Raw genomic sequence first — 19,302 nt, forward strand, 5'->3', positions numbered from 1 at the left:
TAATTAGGAAGAATAGAATCGGTAGAAAAAACTCATTATTTGCCAATAAGATCAATGCGACATACCTGTTTTCGTTCTCCATGAATCTTCTTCTAGAGCCGCCAACAGACTTGGCAGAACAAGCTTAACGCCGTGGGCGGAAAGTTTACTCATCACTACCCTAGCAGTATCGTCAGTGGCAGTTCTTACGTACTGACTCGAATCACCGAAGCACAGCAGCAAGTGCGGCAAAACGTGCACGATGTAAGGCTCGAACAATCTGCCCAGCATCGTACACAGCATCTCGAAGGCGAATAGCGCTCCCTCGCGATGTCGGTAGTTCTTCTTATCTTGAATAGCGTTGGTCAGTTTGCTCATGATATCCAATTGTTTCAACGCGAGAATTCCCATACCCTTGATGAGACCCGCCAATCCGTATGCCGCACCCTTACGCTCACCGTATTTGTCCGATTTGAGCAACTGGTCCATCAGATTGTCCACAATTTTCGGTGCATCTTCCTTAATGGAATCCGTCAGATGCGGCAAACAATTGGCCACAGCCTCCTGCACTTGTTGCGAAGGAGTAGAAAGTGCCGCGATGAGACGCATTACGATTGGTTTGATTCGCGGATCGTTCTTATCCAAGTGTCTCGCGAGTGATCCCATGAGAATTACCACCGATTGCTTGATTGAATCGAAGCTGCCGATTTTCGGGGCTTTGTCCATGAAATTCTCGAAGACTGGAAGTAGTGAAGTTATGTTCGCGCTACCGTGAAGATCGACCGCCGCGACGGCAGCCGTCAACATCTCGGTGCGTACACATTGGTTTCTGTCTCCGAGGCCAGTTAACACGAAGAATTGGATGAGCCGGTGTACCGTATCGGCGGTGAGAAGCGGCGCTATCTGGGCTAGGGCAAGCGCTACCCCGCGCCGCGGGCCCCATGTATCAATCGGTGGCTCAATGACGCGACCAAAGTCGTTTAATTTCGGCGGGATCATAGCCAACTTCTCCTGATATAATTGCAACAGATTGTCTAATACAGACGGTGTTAAATGGGGCACGCTGACCAAGCTTTCCGCTAATGCATGAGCGGCCGCCTGTTGTACTGGCTCGACCGGATGGGCGATGTCTTGAATCAATTCCTCGCAAAGGACTTCCGCATGCGCGATAAAGTCGGCCGCGTTCCACAATTCGGTGGCGAGAATCTTATTCTCGTCGTTTATGTCAAATCGAGCAATCCATACTCTTCTCGTAAGTCTGTCGAGCTGATCCCGATCCTCCTTCCGGGACGGAAAAGCTTGTCGTATTACGGTCAGTCCTCTAAGCGCCGCGTCCCTCACAGTAGACAGCGAATTTTGTAACGCACCGATCAAGGAATCTATATCCTCACTGGTAGCGATTGCTGTACCCGGTTGACCACTGCCGGATTGTGCGACGTCTAACAAGGTTGCCACTGCATGTGACTGCACTCGACCTGTTGTAGTCTCCATAAGTTCGATAAGCAGATCGAACATTTGTTTACGCGGCAAAAGTCTAGGATGTCTGATGTCTTTCAGATCAGTAGTGCTGTCGCCTCTCTGCTTGGCATGTTCCTGAATCAATTGCAATCCTTGCACAATCATGCCATCGTCCTTATACGATAACAAAGTCTTTCTTATGAAGGGAAAAACGTAACAAAATGCAGGCGCCGTAAATAATTCCTTCCTCTTGATCGTTACCGCGTGTATAAGATTCAATGTTCTTTTAACTGCCGTATCGAGATTTTCCTCTTCCCAGGCTTGATCTAAATCGCACTGTGGTTGCAATTGCCGTAATGTAACATGAGCGATAAGATCACCTAGAGTTACGCTATTATCCATTGTCACCGTTTGACGAAGGGATATATATAGTTCTGACATTTCAGGAGCTGCCAGTGGAGAACCCAGATTTTTCAAAATGGGCGGTAAAAGATCCTTCAAGTACAAGGATAGTTCTTGCTGATTACCGCGTATCGAGCATGTCACTAAAGACACGGTATTATCTATCTTGGCTTTCAATTCAGTTAATCTCTTACGAATATCATTTTCTTTCGCGGTCTGTGCTTTTAAGGTCTCTTCTTGTTTAGGTGTTAATTTTGGTTCTTTTATCTTGCCTTCTCGTTTTCGTTTCTCATATAATTCGCGTCTCAACTGAAGTTCCTCTTGTTGTTCCTTAAATGAATAAACTTTACTTTCTCTCTTCATATTCATGGAATTGAGAATATCGTTCTCGTCATTGACGGGCAACACGCTCTTGTCATAAAGTTCTCCTTCGGGAGTGAGATACGTAAAATATTCGTCCTTGGTAACTCTTAAAATTTCTGGATCATCCAGTTTACTTGTAACATTCGACACTAATGCGGGTAGAAAAGCGTCTGGTGCGAGCGATACGATTTTTACAAGTGCATTTTCATAATTTGGTACCGGTTTATAATTCTGAATCAACATTTTCCTCACTTCGTTACTATAGCTACGTAAGAAATCCTTTGGTATGAGATTGTAGTTCTTAGCGATCTTAAACCATAAATTTGGTACAGCTTTGAGCAACGCCGGGTGATGAGATGGAAGTAGAGCATCTCTAGTCATTTGATAGGTAGGTACTTCGAATAAAAAGGAACCTGAGCATAAGGCAAGCAATCCGTCTGCGAGACATCTACCGGTGATTTCCCCCATAGAAGAATCTTCTTTATTTTCTTTATCCGATTCCAATTTAATCTTAACGTTCTCCAAAAATTTAGTAAATTCCATTAGTAGAGCTTGCGCCGGTGCATATGTACTCAAACCAGTCATAATCTTCTTAACCAATGGAAAACATCGTTGTCGCGTCGCGGAATTTGAGGCAGTAGCGCAAGATACGATTGCTCGATGAATCCCGGTTAGAGCTTTTTCGTTCAGTCTGTCAGAAAATTCGGTGATTAGTCGTTCGCACAGTAACATAAGATGATACAAAATATCGTCGCCGCATGTCGACAAAAACTTCTCGGAAAAGAATATTTGCTCGTCGATCGCGTTCCACAATACATTCTGCTTGTCGTTTTCCACTTGATCGGCTAATACAAACCTCAATAAGAGATACGAAGCGACTAGACCTTCGGTTACCGCTGTCGGTTGCGCGCATTGCTGCATAGCTCGTGTTATTGCTTGCACGAGTATCGGTGCTATTACTGTCGAATAAGGGGTGGCGGGAGTCGAGAAGAATAATTTAATGTAAGCGGTACGTACTGCGGCAGTGGATGTTTTTGCCGCCATGCCTTTCTTAAAAGCATCTACTACGATTTTCGGTAGAGTGGATGAAAATTTCTTGGACCATAGTGTCATCATTTCGAGAGCCTGTATCAGCGTCTTCTCGTGAACTTCAGTCTCGAGTACTTTGACGAAATGCTCGCATGCTGTTTCGGCTAATTTTTGCACACTGCTACCCGAAGCCACGTTATAGCTAAGATTGCCGGCTCCTTGCAATACTGAGATCTTATGAGTCACGACTGTAAGCTTGCCTTCTGATCCATGAAACACCGCAAATATAGATGATAGCAGTGTCTCTAAAGCCGTCGTATCGGAACACTGTAAAGCAAGTTTACGACACGCTCCAACCGCTTCATCTCTCACTAAATCCTCCTTAGAATGTAGATTAGCAAATAATCCTTTACTTATCTCTTGGCTATACTGGCTCAAATCAAGACTTAATCCGCTTAAAATGTGACCGACTGATTCAATTATAACTTCCGGATTTCGCAACATAGCTTTCTGTAAAGCAGGAAGTAATTGGGTTTTGAATTCTTCGTGAGTTAATCTCCGAAGAAGTGGCACAGCTACATCCACCACATACAAATCTGGCTTCTTCTTACAACTAATCGTCACTTTTATAAAAATGTCTATCATGTTTGTCTGAAATGTATAAAAATACAGTATAATACACAAACAATATATACTATAATTATAAATATAATTATAATATTCTTAATATATTGTTTATGTGCTTACTTTCAATTGTTCTACTAAATCATTTCTTTTTGTAGAAACTAAATATTTCGTAAGTAAACTGGCTAGAATAATTACTCCATTACCAACTTCCAATTTTGTCAAATTTTCCACATAATTAATTTCTATATTCTTAATAGCTGTCCATTCATGTGCAAATAATGTGTACACCTTGTTTGCAAGTTTTTTATCTGCAGATGCTAAAGCTGCAGCAGATAAATTTGCTTGTGCTTCAATGAGTTTTGCTAAAAACTCATTCATCTTGGTATTATCCAATTTATTATATCCATAAAGAATAACTAAATTTGACCATTTCAATGCAGTATATGCAGTTAGAGCGGTATTCAAACTATCAAAAAAAAAAAAAAAAGAAGATAATTATCATTACACGTAAATACATACATACGCACACAGAACAGCAAACAATTTCTGATTTTAGACTTACGTCGCAACTATATTCTTATGCCAAGTAGCTTGCTCTGAAATTACGGTTGTCATATGTTTGATAGTAGCTTCTGATTGTTTTTTAAGAAGCTCTATGATTAGATTTCTCACGTAGGACCGAGAAGCACTATCTTTATATCTATGTAAGGTAAGCGATACCACCTTACATATCCCATTAACAATTTTGTCATTAATGCCTGTAAAAAACAATTCATGGATTATGTGCACATAATCTTTTTATCAATTTAAAATATTATAACAAATATTATTTTAATTAAATCATCAAGAAAAGTTTTTATTTATAAATGAAAGTATTTTATGATAGTCTCGATCAAATTATATATACAAAATATATTATTAGTAGTGAAACCCACCTCATTCAGTATCAGAGAAATAATTTAAAAAGTGTATATTATATTTGAGTATTATAACCATTTTTGCAAATTCCTCCCTGCCCCCATAATTATTATTATGATATGCAAAGTTTATATATAATCAATAATAATCATGCATTTTTATATCTCATATATATATAATGTGTGATTATTATTAATATATATATATATATATATATATATATATATATATATATATATATATAATTTATTGATTATTTTTTGAATAGTAATCTGCTGTACATGAGTAGGAATTATTAATAATAGTTTAATTGGCTCTGCATATATTATTAAGACATTCTTATTTAAATTTTAGACATTCTTATTTAAAATTTTGAAGTAATGAATTAATGTATGTGGTTTTACTTGACATTATAAAATTAATTATTGTATCTCAATGAAAAAAAAAAATGTAAAAGTACAACTTAAATATATCCACAAATATCCGACAATGCGAAAGTAGAAACATAACAATAAAATAATATTTATACATCACATTTTTTTTTATAATAAACTTTTCAAAGAAAAAATATAGTTATAATATATTACTCAATTAAAAATATTAAAAAAAATTTTTTTTAACATCAACACACGCACACACAATATGTATTATTAAATAAATTTTCTTAAAATTATATCCAAAGTCAAAACTTGAATGTCAAGTTATCATTCGTATAGTCACTTCAACAGGAATCAATATGCACTGATTCTTTTCACATTTTTTTTACAAATTTTTACATTTTATGACTATGTTTCTATTATAATACATTGGAATCACAAGAGGTATATATACATACATACACATACAAATATATGTATATATAAACCAATTGCAAAATTACAAGACAATATTGTAAATAAGTACACTTTAGATTTCCACATAAACAAGTATATACCACAAATTTTTCTCGAAAGCACACATAAATTATGCTGCACACTAAGTTATCCGAAACAAATGTTTCTTCATATTATTTTCGTATCATCTTAAATATATATAAGAATCACTCATCTCTCTCTTATCAAAAAGTGATACGTTCCCTAACGATTCTTACCGGGATTTGATAATACGCTGGCAACATTTTGCAGAATTTCACGCCGCTCCTTTTTGCTGGCGATCTGAACTCGATTCGGTAAATCCTTCAAAGCTTTTGTTAGCTGCAACAAATCACACACAAATTGTAATAATGTAGCGGCAAATATAATATAATATATTTTCTCGCGTTCCACGTGACTCGCTCACCTCAACATCCGCCATATTTCTTCAAAAATCAGAGTGATTCTAAAGCGCCGCTCTTCGCGAGCATGTAGTTTACACGAATACGATTAGAATCGCATGCGGCTTTATCTCCTGTCACATTGAAGAAAGGCTTCGAACACACACAGATCTAAAAATAATAAAATACTTTTCTATATCACAATTTTAATCCCGCTTTATTTTTAATAAGCTTCTAAACACTAAAATTATTATATATTTTCTTATCAAATCTCATCTCTGTGCATATTGCTATAATAATAAAAAAACAATATGAAATATATATATTTTAATTTATATATAATTAATTTGTATTATAGATAGATTAGATTAAAAAATTTTATATTGTGCAATCCTTAGGCCGGTTCTACAATAAGTCGTATGTCGTTAGCCGTAAGCAAATTGACCAACCACAGTCCATTATTTTTGGAATTATCGATTGTGATTGGTCAATTTCCTTACGATTAACGACATACGACTTATTGTAGAACCGGTCTTAGTACATATACTTATTTTTGCGCATATACACTCTCCATTTTATGATAACGCAAAATCAAGTGACGTTGCGTTACTTTACATATCCTGTGGTTATCGCAGCATTTGGCGAGAAGCTGATTTGTTTTTGATGTGTTATGTGTCGATTAACCTGAAATAGATTTGTGGACACTTTAAAAGAATAAGAGCATACTGCGTCTTATGGTAGACGAGAATCTAATCAAAAAGTACATATATTGTCGTGGTATTACTGAAAAAAATGAAATGTCTTTAAAAAATTGGAAGAAAAAGAGAGAGACAAACAACAAACAATGGATAAAATTTTTAAATTGATTCATACAAGCCGACCGGCATTGTATAAAACTCTAACGAATGAACAATGCATACAGTAAATAATTTATACTTTTATTATATATATTTCTATTGAGTGACATAATTTCACATATAAACATTTACACGTTTTACAGAGTATCGAATAAACTTTCTGTAAAACGATGTGTACCTATAGTCAATAGAATGTTATCAGCACAAGAATATTCCACGTAAGCTTTGTAAATTTGTTGCTTTTTTTATACATACAATAAATTTAATGTATACTGCATTTACATATATATCTTTTTGGATAAAACAATGTTTGTAGGTACACAAATTTTTCAGGGCTTTTCCTGTTGGTGTCAGGCACTGGTATGGTGACAGTGAAACATCAATTTGTATACTATCTTCTAAACACAATCCTTCTAGCCAACAAAAACGTAACATGTTTATTCAGACACAAGATACACCAAATCCAAATAGCTTAAAATTTATCCCAGGAGTATCAGTATTAGGGGAAGGATGTACAAAAGATTTTCCAAGTGCAAAAGATGCATATTGCTCGTCACTTGCTAAAATGTTATTTCGTATTGAGGGAGTAAAAGCAGTATTTTTTGGGCCCGATTTTATCACAGTTACAAAACTTGATGAGGATGTAGAATGGAAATTGTTGAAACCAGAGATATTTGCAACTATAATGGATTTCTTTGCGAGTGGATTACCAATCATGGATGAAACTTCTCAACCTGCTACAGATACACGTAAATTTTATATAGTTTAACTTTTGTATAAAAATATTCAAGGAAGAATAGAATATTTAATTATTTTATTAATTTTTATAGAAATTAATGCAGATGATGACGAGATTGTTCAAATGATAAAAGAATTATTAGAAACACGAATACGGCCTACAGTACAAGAAGATGGTGGTGACATTGTATTTATGGCAAGTATTGTCTAAATTTAAAAAAAAAAAATATATATGTACACATTGCATTTTAATTTGTTTAAATATAATACATTATTTTTATTTGAATAGGGATTCGAAGAAGGTATCGTAAAATTAAAGATGCAAGGTTCTTGCACAAATTGTCCAAGTTCAGCAGTAACATTAAGAAATGGTGTACAAAATATGATGCAGTTTTATATACCCGAAGTACTTGGAGTTATACAAGTGGAGGACGAGACGGATAAAATTGCAGAGAAAGAATTTCAAAAATTTGAGCAAAAGATTAAAGATAAATAGATACAATTATAGTTGTTGATGATCTATAGACGATGAAATCTATACTTCGTCATCTTGTAAATGTATATATTGTATTGTAGATACATATTATGTATCAGAGTTAAAAATAAATAAATAAAGTGATACATATGAGTGATGTTGATATTTGGTTTTAAACTTTTATTACAAAGTATTTATCTGCTAGATACAGAAACTTGCCAGACACGAATAGTATTATCGGAATACCCTGCAAATAGTGTCTGACCATCGGTGGACCATGCAAGAGACAAACACAAAGGAGGTTCTGCTTTACTGGTTGCCGATACAACCTCGGGTTTCAATTCCTCGACCATTTCTTTAGTCTCAAGATCCCAGATCTTGATCCATGGTCCAAACGCTGCACAGAGCCAATAACGATTAGGACTGAAACACAATGCTGTGATGATATCGTTATGGTCCAAAGTGTGGAGATGTTTGCCATCGTTCAAGTCCCATAGCATGGCTTTGCAATCCTATAAATAAAGATAACATAAGTTTATCGGTATAATTTAAATTTATGCAAATATAAATTAAAGAGATATGTACTTTGCCACCAGATGCACAGAGTGATCCATCGGGTGATACTGTAACAGTATTCAGATATCCTGTATGACCACTATGATTGATCTTTAGTTTACAATTTGTCAAATTCCAGACCTGCAAATAAATTGTTAAATTAGTAATAGATATATAACATTTATAATCATAAAGAGATATACGAGATATATATCAGTCCCATATCCGCATACACTCATAGTAAATCATGTATATTATGAAAATATCCATCATTCTTATTAAATATTTTGTTTATGTTCCTCTATATTCTCAATCTTCTAAATATAAATTTTATTCTTACTTTAACAACGCGATCCCAGCCTGCCGAAACAATGATGGGGTTTGCGTGGTTGGGAGAGAAGCGTACACAACTGACCCAGTCCGTATGTCCATCATCTTGAATGGTATATTTACATTCGGCTAATGTGTTCCACAATTTAATTGTCTTATCTCGTGAACCAGAGACAATTTGACGATTGTCCACAGAGAAAGCAACACTCAACACATCCTATTGACAGAAACAAACTCAGAATAAATTAATAAAATTATTATTAAATCAATTTTGTTAATATCAATACTTACGATACCACTGATTTAATCAGTGTCTACTTCTTCTACTTTCAATATAAAAAAAAATATAAAAAAAAAAGCTTCAGTACATATTTCCCATCGAATTGCTACTTCCCTCGTCACAAAAAGAATAAATGAAAAATAATTCTTTATGTTACTAAGCAATATTTTGTATTATAAAGTATTATTCTTTCTTTTCTTCTTATTATGAAGTAAGTAAACCAATATAAATGCGTCGCAAAAGAGCGAAGAATCACACCTTGGTATGGTCTTCGAATCTTCTGGTCGTACGACCTGCCGCCAGATCCCAAAGACGCAAGGTTTTATCCCATGAACCAGATAGTGCGTAGTTACCATCGGATGAAAGAACCACGTCACTTATGAAATGCGAATGACCGTAAAGACGCTTCTGTGGTATACCATAGTTAGCTTCATCGCGTGTCAATTTCCATACTATCAAAGTTTTGTCTAGAAAGGAGAAAAAGAATAAGTAACGCGCTATGTTATCACTTTCAAGTGATAGAATTTCTAAACCGTAACCGAACAAGAGTAATGTACGAACAGATGGAATATTACAAATGATATATACAAAAATTATATCGCGAATCCCTATTTAACATTAATTAAGATTATGATACGAATGTGGTAAATTGTACCAAGTTGCAAATATATAAATAGAGGCAAAAAAAGATTAAAGACATGATAAAAGAAGAATGAGAAAAGAAGGTTGGCGTTTCCGGGCGGTATACTTACCACGTGAAGAAGACAGGATCATGTCCGGATATTTCGGATTCGTGGCGATTTGCGTGACCCAACCATTGTGGCCGCGAAGTGTGCCTCTCAGCTGCAGAGTTTCGGTCATTTCGACTCGTTTTAAAACGCGTTATATCGCGGATGGAAACGGATTCTTCCGTGCGAACCGCGTTCAATCGAACATTGAACGAGAAAGAGGGAATGGTCGAAAGGCGCTGTTGCTCGCCCGACACAGGTCAATGTTCACAGATATATTGATGTGCCACCTACTTCTGAAAATATGACTCGTTAAGGTAAAATTTCATGTGCTGCAAACTCGTGCAGCAAAGAAGTCACGTGATCAAAATGGACGAATCAACGGCCAGACCGTCGTCCCCCCATTTGTTCATTTCGATCACGTGACCTTTCTGTTGCACGAGTTTGCAGCATGAAATTGTACCTTTACTTTGGGCACACTCAGCGGATTCAACACTTTGATAGCAATCGAACGTGATTGGTTCTTACTTTTAGGACCAACAAGTCAATGTCGAGTATTGACAAGATCTTATTGCTTCTAAAAAAGAGAAAAAAAAAATTACAAGCATGAAAAGTACAGTTGAAAAAAACAGATGTATATTTCGTTGAATGGCGATTGAAATTTTCATTAGTATATGAGCTGTCAGATTCAACCGATCAAATTAAAATATTTTATGTGATGGTATGTGTGTATAAAATGGTGTTAGTTGCTGTATTTGCTATATCTACCATTGAATAGTTTACTCCAGTTTACGTTCACACCTATGGTATACATAGCATACGTCAAAGATCCATCTCATGAACTTTATGGACGTCAGAATCGGTGACAAGTGACAAGTCGAAGACACAATAGTCGTCCAAAGATTCCTCGTGCAATGAACAACGCGGCATTATCGAATCGCTAATAAATGATTCAGTAATCGTTCGTATTAGGTATGATGTTATATTTAAGGATATTAATATGGATGAATTCTGACGTTGACAGTTTGAAAAAGTCATGGCATTTTGGGCGTGATTTGCAAGGAAAATTAAATGTTTTTTTCCTCGTGTTAATTTTTGTATCGATATGATTAAAGACAGAAAAACGATTTCCCGTTTGCTTTAAATATTATTAAACTGAAGAACATTATAAAACTATAATATATTATAATAACAAAGCTAATGTCTTGCATACTGTTAATTTGATCATATGATTTTAGCTGTTACTTGAAAAATTATTGAGTATATATTTTTTTCTATGTTTATAAATGATTAAACATTATTTCTAATAAAATATATAATGAATATACATAATAAAATTGTTATATGTATATTATTATAAAAGATGTTTATATAATGGTAACATCTGTGTGTGTGTTAAACTTAGAAATGGCTGCAGGAGGTAGCAGCTTTATAAGCAAACCAGCCAGAGGTTGGTTACATCCGGATCATCTAGTAAGTAAGGAAGGAATTACTTATACAGTGAAGGTATGTCATTTATTATTTTGCTTAAGATATATCAAGAAATTCATATATTTTTCATATAAATTTCTAATTTTTTATCAACTCTTGGATTGTATATCAGTAGGATCAAAATAATTTTGTTTTATGATAAATTTTGTATGTATAAGTCTCATTTTTATAACATACTTTTTTAGTATATTTGATTTGTTGTATTTAAGTGTTATAAAAAGATCAAAATATATTAAGGACAATAATGTAAACATGAGACACTGTTCAAAGTTGATTCAATTTTTGAGAGAATTTTTTATTATTCTTTCTGCTTCTTCTCCTTAATATTTAAATATCTGTGTCTTATTGTTAACAATAAAACATAAAAGATTTTCTAATAAAACAAAAATTTAGAAAGAAAAAAAATTATTCTGTTGCACCTTAGATTGCATTATTTTTTTTTTTTAATATTAAAAATATTTTAATTTGTCATATGTAAATTACAGTATATTGGATGTCTCGAAGTATATACATCTATGAAAAGCTTAGATTTTGAAACACGTTCATGTGTAGCTAAGTAAGTTATCACACTTTATATAATTTTTACTGTCAGAGAAATATATTCTCAAATATACAATAAATAACTTTTAATTTTTATGTTTAGGGAATGTATAAACAGAGTTTGCGAAGCTGCTGGATTAAAATCCGCTGACAAAAAGAGGAGGGTACTGTATCATTTAAAGAGATTATTATATTTACAGATAATTATTTATATATTTATATAATTTTCATCAAATTTTTCTCGACTTCAGGTTGATAGAAAAGTGTTAAGAGCCATAGCAGATAAACCTCGTATGGAGCACACTGCTTCCAATGTAAATTTAACTATTAGCAGTTGTAGTTTATCTTTAACAAATATCGAAAATGGACATATTATTGCTAAACATGACATGCCACGCATATCTTTTGCTTCAGGTGGTGATACGGTAAATAACACCTGTACTGTTCTTTATATATTTCAATATATGGTGAACATCTCAATAATCAATATAAATATTAGTTATATTTTTCACTTTTATATCTTATTAGAATTGAATCTTATAATGTATAATAGGAAATACTGGATTTTGTTGCATATGTGGCTAAAAATATGCAAGAATGGCGTGCATGTTATGTGCTTGAATGTGCAGGTGGTTTAGCACAGGATGTTATATCCACTATTGGACAAGCATTCGAGCTTAGATTCAAAGAGTTTCTTACAAAGCCAAGTTCTCTGCAGTAAGTTTCTGTAGAAGCACATTAACATGAAATTAAAGTCATGATAATTTTTATTTATTTAATCACTACATATATGCTTATAGCCCTGTATTAAATGGTGTGCGGGAAGCAGATAGAGATTATTACAATGATCTACCAGGCAAAGTACCACCTGACATTGGTCCACCACCAGTACCACCTCTGCCTACTACAACATGCACACTGCCCAATCTGAAGCATCATCAAAATCATACATCACGCATTCATGCACAAACTACTGCAATGGATTTATTTTCTTCTGCCACTGATAGACAACATCAGGAATGGGCAGGTAATATTTTTTATAAAATAATTTTTTGACATAGAAATATACTACAAATTATATATATATTTATAGAGAAAATTTAATTTTTATATAATTTTTTTCTTATATTTAATCTTCTAATTTTATCTTTCTCATCATAGAAACTGGGAACCTAATTGACTTGAACTCGGATGGTACTGTATCCTCATCAACAAATCTAAATACAATGCCTGAGCACAATTATGTGAATGATAGTGTCATAGCTGCAAACAGAGATAATCATCGTGATCCAGCATCACTTTTTGATGTTTTTGATATGCGTAAGAATCATTTATATTATCTTATGCTTTTAATGATGATTCATAATTTATCGCCAGGTTACAACAAGTTCTCACAAAATACTCATAATATTGACCTTTTACAGATGTTTGCTCCTTATAATCTTGTATTTTTTTATATGTCATCTCACATATTGACATCTTAAGCATATTTGTTTACTTTTGAAAAAATTTGTTTTAATTTTATATTCAAGATCTGCTATTAACGATCTTGATTTATATTTATTACTTATTTCAAACTCTTCATTTACGAATTCTAGAACCCTTTAGTTCTGCAATATCGGATATGAATAGACTAAGTCCTCAAGCACAAATACAACAATTGAAGCAAGAAATATGGTTTCATGGAAGTGTTAGTCGATCTGAAGCGGAATCTATGCTTAGTAGAGTAAATATATTTGCCATTATGTATATATATATATATAAATATTATATATTATTTAATATAAATTATCTTTGCAATTACTTTATATTTTACTCTTTAAGGATGGTGATTTTCTGGTTCGAGAATCACAAGGTTCTCCTGGTCAGTATGTTTTGACTGGTATGAATAATGGTACTCCAAAGCATTTATTGTTAATTGATCCTGAAGGAGTTGTAAGTATTGCATAAAGTAAAATTTACACATAATAAAATTTATATTAGTGCAAATAAAAACTTGTGTATAATCAGTAGAGTTCCTAAAATATTTTTCCATTATATAAATCTTAATTTATTTAAATATTTTTATTATTAAATATATATTTATCTCTTTAAATATACGGTTTAATAAAATTTTGCTAAATAATGAGCATACAGAAAAAAGTAGCACAAATTTTTGCTTGCAGGTTCGCACAAAAGATCGTGTATTTGATAGTGTAAGTCATCTAGTGAATCATCACTGTGACAATATATTGCCTATCATATCTGCTGATAGTGTTCTAGTACTGCGTTATCCTATTCCCAGGCATACAAATTATTAATTTTTCTAACAACAGCGAATAATTAAGCAGACTTAGCAAAGATTCTCTAAATAGTTATTTTGCATGTTTGCATGTGAGAACCTTTGATAAATCTAGCTTTCATGATATTTTTAAAATCAATATCTAAATCTTTTTTAAAATCAGTCACTTCACACAAAAACATAAATATATATATATTGTTTGTAGTATCTTTTTATTGTACATGAATAGATGATTTATGAATATTTGTCTCTCTGTGAATCCTTATAAAATGTGCCAATCCAGCCAAAGTATTTATAGTATATAATTTCTATAATTTATCAGAATCAAGCACACATTCCGATTTTTTGTATAAAATATTATCATTTGGCTTTCTTGTGATATATTTTTTATTTACATAAGAGTCATACAAATTTATAAAAAAATTTTATATGTCTAACGATCTTTTAAATGTATATCATACAATATGCTTCTTAAGTTAAATACATTGTTAGCATTTCATTATGTAGAAATAGCTACAATAAATATAATTTCACGTAGTATGCTCTCATTGATTTTTTATTTCATTAATTGAAATTCTTAATGTTAAAGTAGTATACACACTGAAAAAGTTCATTAGTATTTTTTTTTTGTAATTATATAAAGTACAATAAATATTATGTTTACATATAAATACTTACATATAAGCTTCAAAGATTTGTACTCTTCATATTGCAGAATGTTCACAATTAATATTTTACATATATAAAGATACTTTTTTACATTTTTTAAGAACATAAAACAAATTTACTTATATTTCATAAAACATTTATAAAATTATGTTTTATGGTGATATATAATTAAGCAAAACAAGTAATCATGCCCTTAACATTGAATTTATTTACAATAACGGTCAGCTTTCATCTTACTTCTTCTATCTAACAGAGTTTCATGTAAATTTCCTTCTACTTTTGCTTTTTCTAATTCAGAATGGTTAGACTTATTTATCCTTAACTTCTTATCTTGAAACTTTTGAAACTTCCGTCTGAGAAATAAAATATCATTAATATGAAAAAATATATTTTCAAACATTTTATTAAAAATAAGATAAGAGAGATGGCAATTGAATAGCAAGACATTGATGCATAATATGAAAAAAATATTAATTAGAAGGTTGAATTTAATTAGCTATTCATTAATCAATAATACATTATTATATTATTACTAAAATTTTATACTTACACATAATTTATTTCAATATCTGCAAGAGAGCCTTGTTCTTCCTTTGGAATATCTTTGCTAGGACTTTGAGAACGTTGTGTCATACTCCTCAGTACAACAAACTCTGATGGGCCAGCTGTTCTATTCTGACAAATTATGTCGTCATCGTTTGTAACTGACATGAAACATCCAGTATTATTTAATATAGCGAGTTTACCATCCTAAAAAACAATAATATTAAAACCAAAATCTATATAAATGTGTTTCCATACATATTTTGTAAGAAAAATGTTATGCAAATAAAGTCAGTTGCATCTTAACTTTTGTACATTATTGATTTAAAAAATATATTAAAATTATTAAACATTCCATATTAAAACTTCATAAATTTCTATTTAATAGATTTTTAACTTTCTAATTAGTAAACAATGTACAAAATGGATATAAAAAAATCAAAAATGATATAAAAACCATATTAAACAATTTTTTAGATGACTGCAGAAAAATAAAAATACAAGAATAATGCAAAATCATTTTTATAAACATTAATATTTATCTATGTATGTATATATATATATATATATATATATATATATATATATATAACATTAATATTTATCTATATATGTATATATATATAAATTACTTGAAAAATTGGTTCCCACTGCTCGATCGAACCTACTGCATCATTTCGTCCAATAACAATGCCTTTTTTATCAACACCAAGATATTTGCCATAACCTGATTTCAAAGCAATCTTAGTCTCACTTATAGGAAACGCTGTTAAGATTTCCTCCGGTGATGGACCTTCTCCTTCGGCATGCGGTGCACCAAGAGTAAATAGTCCATTATCAAGTGCTTTCATATAAGTTTGATTTCCAAATTCTATAGCTACTGTTCCTGTGATCTCTGATATATTCTTAACCTTCCACCATCCTCCTATAACGTAAATTGCCATTTATACAAGTGAATGCTCTTCATATTTTGTTCCCTCTTATATAATAAAAAAATTAAAAAAATAAATACCATGAGTAATAGTATCCTTATTCTCTACTGTTACATCCTGTTCTTTTTCTTGTGCCTTAGATTTTCGTTTTTTTTGTCTGGAATGGAAAAAGATATATTTAACAAAATGAGAGAAAAAAAGAAAGATATATATCTTAAATAAATTTCTTAAACAAAAAGGAAGTAAATTTGTAAAATTTTAAATATACCTTGATTTTTCTCCTTTTAATTTTAACTTTCCTGTTCTTACTTTTTCGTATTCTGACATTTTACTATCTTCTAAATTTTTATTATTGTGATATCAACTTCAAAAATATATATCTTTATATCAAAGAATAAATAAAAAAAGTTAACAGCACGCGTTTTTATTCTAAATTTTTGTGAACTATGAATTAGAATACGTTACTGAGAAAGCAAAAAAATATCGGTAGACGCCATAAATATACAATACACAGGACCAAGCATATTGTTTCAGTGGAAACGCCACTGCGGCGTGTGACGAGTAAAATGTGCCTAAATTTGATTGGCTGTTATTTTGCACAAACTCAGTGACATTGGTGTCATTAGCAGCTGTCAAACGATTTCTATTAATTTATTATCTCATATAGGCTGCGGTCGAGAAGACGCTAGAGATACTTCGAAGTATTGCATTAACCAATCAGAATAAAGAACTATTCACACTTTTTGTCCTGATTGGTCAATCAAACGCTTCGAAGCATTTGTAACGTTTACCCGACCGTAGCCATAATCTAGGATTACGTCGGATAGAATGGCATAAAAAGATTTTAATCTTTATAACCAAAATCGATTATATTTATGGATTAATGGTTGGAATTAGATTGTGTAAATGGGACAAAAAAATAAAAAAGATAATATTGTATACGAAATTAATATTTTTAATAAATGCTATATAAAAAATTAATACTTTTAATAAATTATTACTGATACAAAATTATTAAAGTATATCATTCTCGTTTCTTATCAATTTTAATTAAGAAAGTCAAGAAGCTAGTTTATGATTAAGAAAATCAAAGAGTATTGTCATCTAATGAGTTATTTATGTCATTTCTATCATCAATCTCCTCCTGCAATAAAATATATAATACAAAACATTTAGAGTAATAACTAATATTCAATATAATATCAGTATAATATGTAAACAACATTACCTGTAGTACTTCGATCAATGTTCTTGTCTCATCCAACATCTCTTTATATATACGATTTTCTTCTTCTAACTTTTCAATGCGTTGGTAAAGTTTTTTATTTTCCTCTAAAGTATCCAAAAGTACCATTCTTCGCCTTTCAGCCAAGACTTGCAAGTAGTTATCACTAGGATTGTCTGAATCATATAAAATAAATACTTTGATAAATTGTCTTTCATCATATTTTTGAAATTTGCATGAGAAATATGCATAACAGATAGAGAAAAGCAAAGAGAAAAATATTTCAAACATACCTGATGTTAAATCCTTGGCTTCAATTTTTACCTTCTCTTCTTGTGCAGTTTGAGTAGCTTTGTTCTCGGTTGCAATTTTAGAAGCATCATTCTTTGTTGTTTTGGTCATATTCCTAATATATAAATAGATCAGTATCTATTTTCTTAAAAAATATGATTTCATATAACACAGCTTTTTAATTCACCTTTTTGTCTTTCTTTTTGGTTGTTGTACAGATCTAAGAATCCTATTAGTGCCAACTAATGTTTTCTTATCAGTGGCAGCTGGTTGTAATACTTGCAAAGGTTTTCTGACCTTCTTCTATTTTATAAAAAAAAATTATAAGATATATACACTTTTATAAACCAACTTGTAAGCTATTCTATCCATTTTCTATTTATATTTTATTTGCATTGATATCATTTCTTCTTTTTTTATTTTTCATATAGCAATTATATTACTTCCTATTTATTTAAAATATAATATATGCATATATATCATATATAATAAAATATATGCGTTTTTTTATAAATTTATATATTATTATTCAAATATTCTTTGAACTAATTTTATCAGGCTACTTATATATAAAATTATGTTATAGCATCTCAAACGCATTTATTTTTAAATTTCTAAGATGTGAAAGAAATAAAAATGTATGCTAACTTTAGAAGCGATCGTCCCGATATCAGTGACTGGTTCCATCTTATCCGATTTTAATAATTCAAGAGAGAATCTGGAAAAATATCGTTTAATCAGCGCACCAAGGTCATATGTGTTATTTTATTTATAAATTGTATAATGATACCCACAACAGTCAAGATGTATCGTTCGGACAAAATCTCAATTAAAAACAATTGAAAATAATCATACGATCCAGATTAAACGCCTACGTATTATTGCTTCTATTATTTTGTAAGTTCAAATCACTTTTGTTCAACAGCGTTCAACATATTCATGTAATTTACACGAATAGCTGTTGAACTGATTGGCGGAAATCAGCCGGGAAAGCCTAACCATAAACGATATAGATATATGATTGTGATCAAAAGTGTATATTTATCGCATCAAATTGACCAATCAGGACAAAAGGGAAAAAAGATTGTTGCTTAGGGTTTTTCACTATATAAATGAGGTTGGTCAATCAGTTGGTCTGCAACTGTCAATCGTATCCGGCCTGATGCGGCGTCTACAATAGAGATTTTAAGCCCTAAGCCTTAAGAAATTGACCAATCACAGTCAAGTATGAGAAGAATACTCGACTGTGATTGGTCAATTTCTTAAGGCTTAGGGCTTAAAATCTCTATTGTAGACGCCGCATTACGATAAAATCTGTATACCTAACTTCAGATGTGAT

The 19,302-nt window shown here is 31.9% G+C and overlaps 6 protein-coding genes across 7 annotated transcripts in view; 2 read left to right on the plus strand and 4 right to left on the minus strand.

The window, feature by feature from the left end:
- The window catches only part of L(3)80fj (lethal (3) 80Fj), a 13,488-nt gene extending 7,346 nt beyond the window's left edge, over positions 1–6,142 (minus strand). Inside the window, exons 1-5 of the mRNA XM_070300824.1 lie at positions 6,055–6,142; positions 5,867–5,969; positions 4,421–4,616; positions 3,979–4,324; positions 66–3,882 (exon numbers count right to left, since the gene is read on the minus strand). Of these exons, the coding sequence (XP_070156925.1) occupies positions 66–3,882; positions 3,979–4,324; positions 4,421–4,616; positions 5,867–5,969; positions 6,055–6,069 (4,477 nt within the window). The 5' untranslated portion in view covers positions 6,070–6,142. The remainder of the gene's footprint in view (positions 1–65; positions 3,883–3,978; positions 4,325–4,420; positions 4,617–5,866; positions 5,970–6,054) is intronic.
- Positions 6,143–6,636: 494 nt separating this feature from the next.
- On the plus strand, positions 6,637–8,242 carry LOC138935921 (NFU1 iron-sulfur cluster scaffold homolog, mitochondrial). Its single transcript, XM_070300905.1, has 5 exons — positions 6,637–6,949; positions 7,029–7,103; positions 7,219–7,634; positions 7,716–7,819; positions 7,913–8,242. Exons 1-5 carry the CDS (start codon positions 6,873–6,875, stop codon positions 8,117–8,119), a joined length of 879 nt encoding a protein of 292 aa, XP_070157006.1. The 5' UTR covers positions 6,637–6,872; the 3' UTR covers positions 8,120–8,242.
- Positions 8,243–8,252: 10 nt separating this feature from the next.
- Positions 8,253–10,228, minus strand: Rack1 (Receptor of activated protein kinase C 1). The gene is made up of 5 exons (XM_070300892.1): positions 10,016–10,228; positions 9,522–9,730; positions 8,994–9,200; positions 8,684–8,794; positions 8,253–8,610 (listed from the first exon to the last, which is right to left on the minus strand). Exons 1-5 carry the CDS (start codon positions 10,122–10,124, stop codon positions 8,293–8,295), a joined length of 954 nt encoding a protein of 317 aa, XP_070156993.1. The 5' UTR covers positions 10,125–10,228; the 3' UTR covers positions 8,253–8,292.
- Positions 10,229–10,611: 383 nt separating this feature from the next.
- Positions 10,612–14,827, plus strand: Shc (SHC-adaptor protein). 2 transcript variants are annotated; one of them, XM_070300850.1, is made up of 12 exons: positions 10,612–10,712; positions 10,808–10,963; positions 11,397–11,497; positions 11,968–12,038; positions 12,126–12,186; positions 12,274–12,447; positions 12,576–12,739; positions 12,823–13,049; positions 13,184–13,342; positions 13,621–13,748; positions 13,847–13,957; positions 14,188–14,827. In XM_070300850.1, the coding sequence occupies exons 3-12, from the start codon at positions 11,399–11,401 to the stop codon at positions 14,320–14,322; spliced, it is 1,329 nt and encodes a 442-aa protein (XP_070156951.1). In that variant the 5' UTR covers positions 10,612–10,712; positions 10,808–10,963; positions 11,397–11,398; the 3' UTR covers positions 14,323–14,827. The 2 variants fall into 2 exon arrangements, with proteins under 2 accessions (XP_070156951.1, XP_070156940.1); XM_070300839.1 differs by having other exon boundaries at positions 10,616–10,963.
- A 175-nt stretch (positions 14,828–15,002) lies between these two features.
- Positions 15,003–17,036, minus strand: Frg1 (FSHD region gene 1). Its single transcript, XM_070300919.1, has 5 exons — positions 16,716–17,036; positions 16,528–16,604; positions 16,148–16,440; positions 15,523–15,722; positions 15,003–15,325 (listed from the first exon to the last, which is right to left on the minus strand). The coding sequence occupies exons 1-5, from the start codon at positions 16,772–16,774 to the stop codon at positions 15,178–15,180; spliced, it is 777 nt and encodes a 258-aa protein (XP_070157020.1). The 5' UTR covers positions 16,775–17,036; the 3' UTR covers positions 15,003–15,177.
- Positions 17,037–17,466: 430 nt separating this feature from the next.
- Positions 17,467–18,921, minus strand: LOC138935933 (geminin-like). Its single transcript, XM_070300929.1, has 6 exons — positions 18,758–18,921; positions 18,612–18,681; positions 18,151–18,266; positions 17,966–18,078; positions 17,676–17,848; positions 17,467–17,591 (listed from the first exon to the last, which is right to left on the minus strand). The coding sequence occupies exons 2-6, from the start codon at positions 18,648–18,650 to the stop codon at positions 17,535–17,537; spliced, it is 498 nt and encodes a 165-aa protein (XP_070157030.1). The 5' UTR covers positions 18,651–18,681; positions 18,758–18,921; the 3' UTR covers positions 17,467–17,534.
- Positions 18,922–19,302: the final 381 nt, after the last annotated feature.

The sequence above is a fragment of the Polyergus mexicanus genome, unplaced genomic scaffold, assembly GCF_030449975.1.
Source record: "Polyergus mexicanus isolate NDT 795.1 unplaced genomic scaffold, iyPolMexi1.0 SCAF_1, whole genome shotgun sequence".
Classification (NCBI taxonomy): Eukaryota; Metazoa; Arthropoda; class Insecta; order Hymenoptera; family Formicidae; genus Polyergus; species Polyergus mexicanus.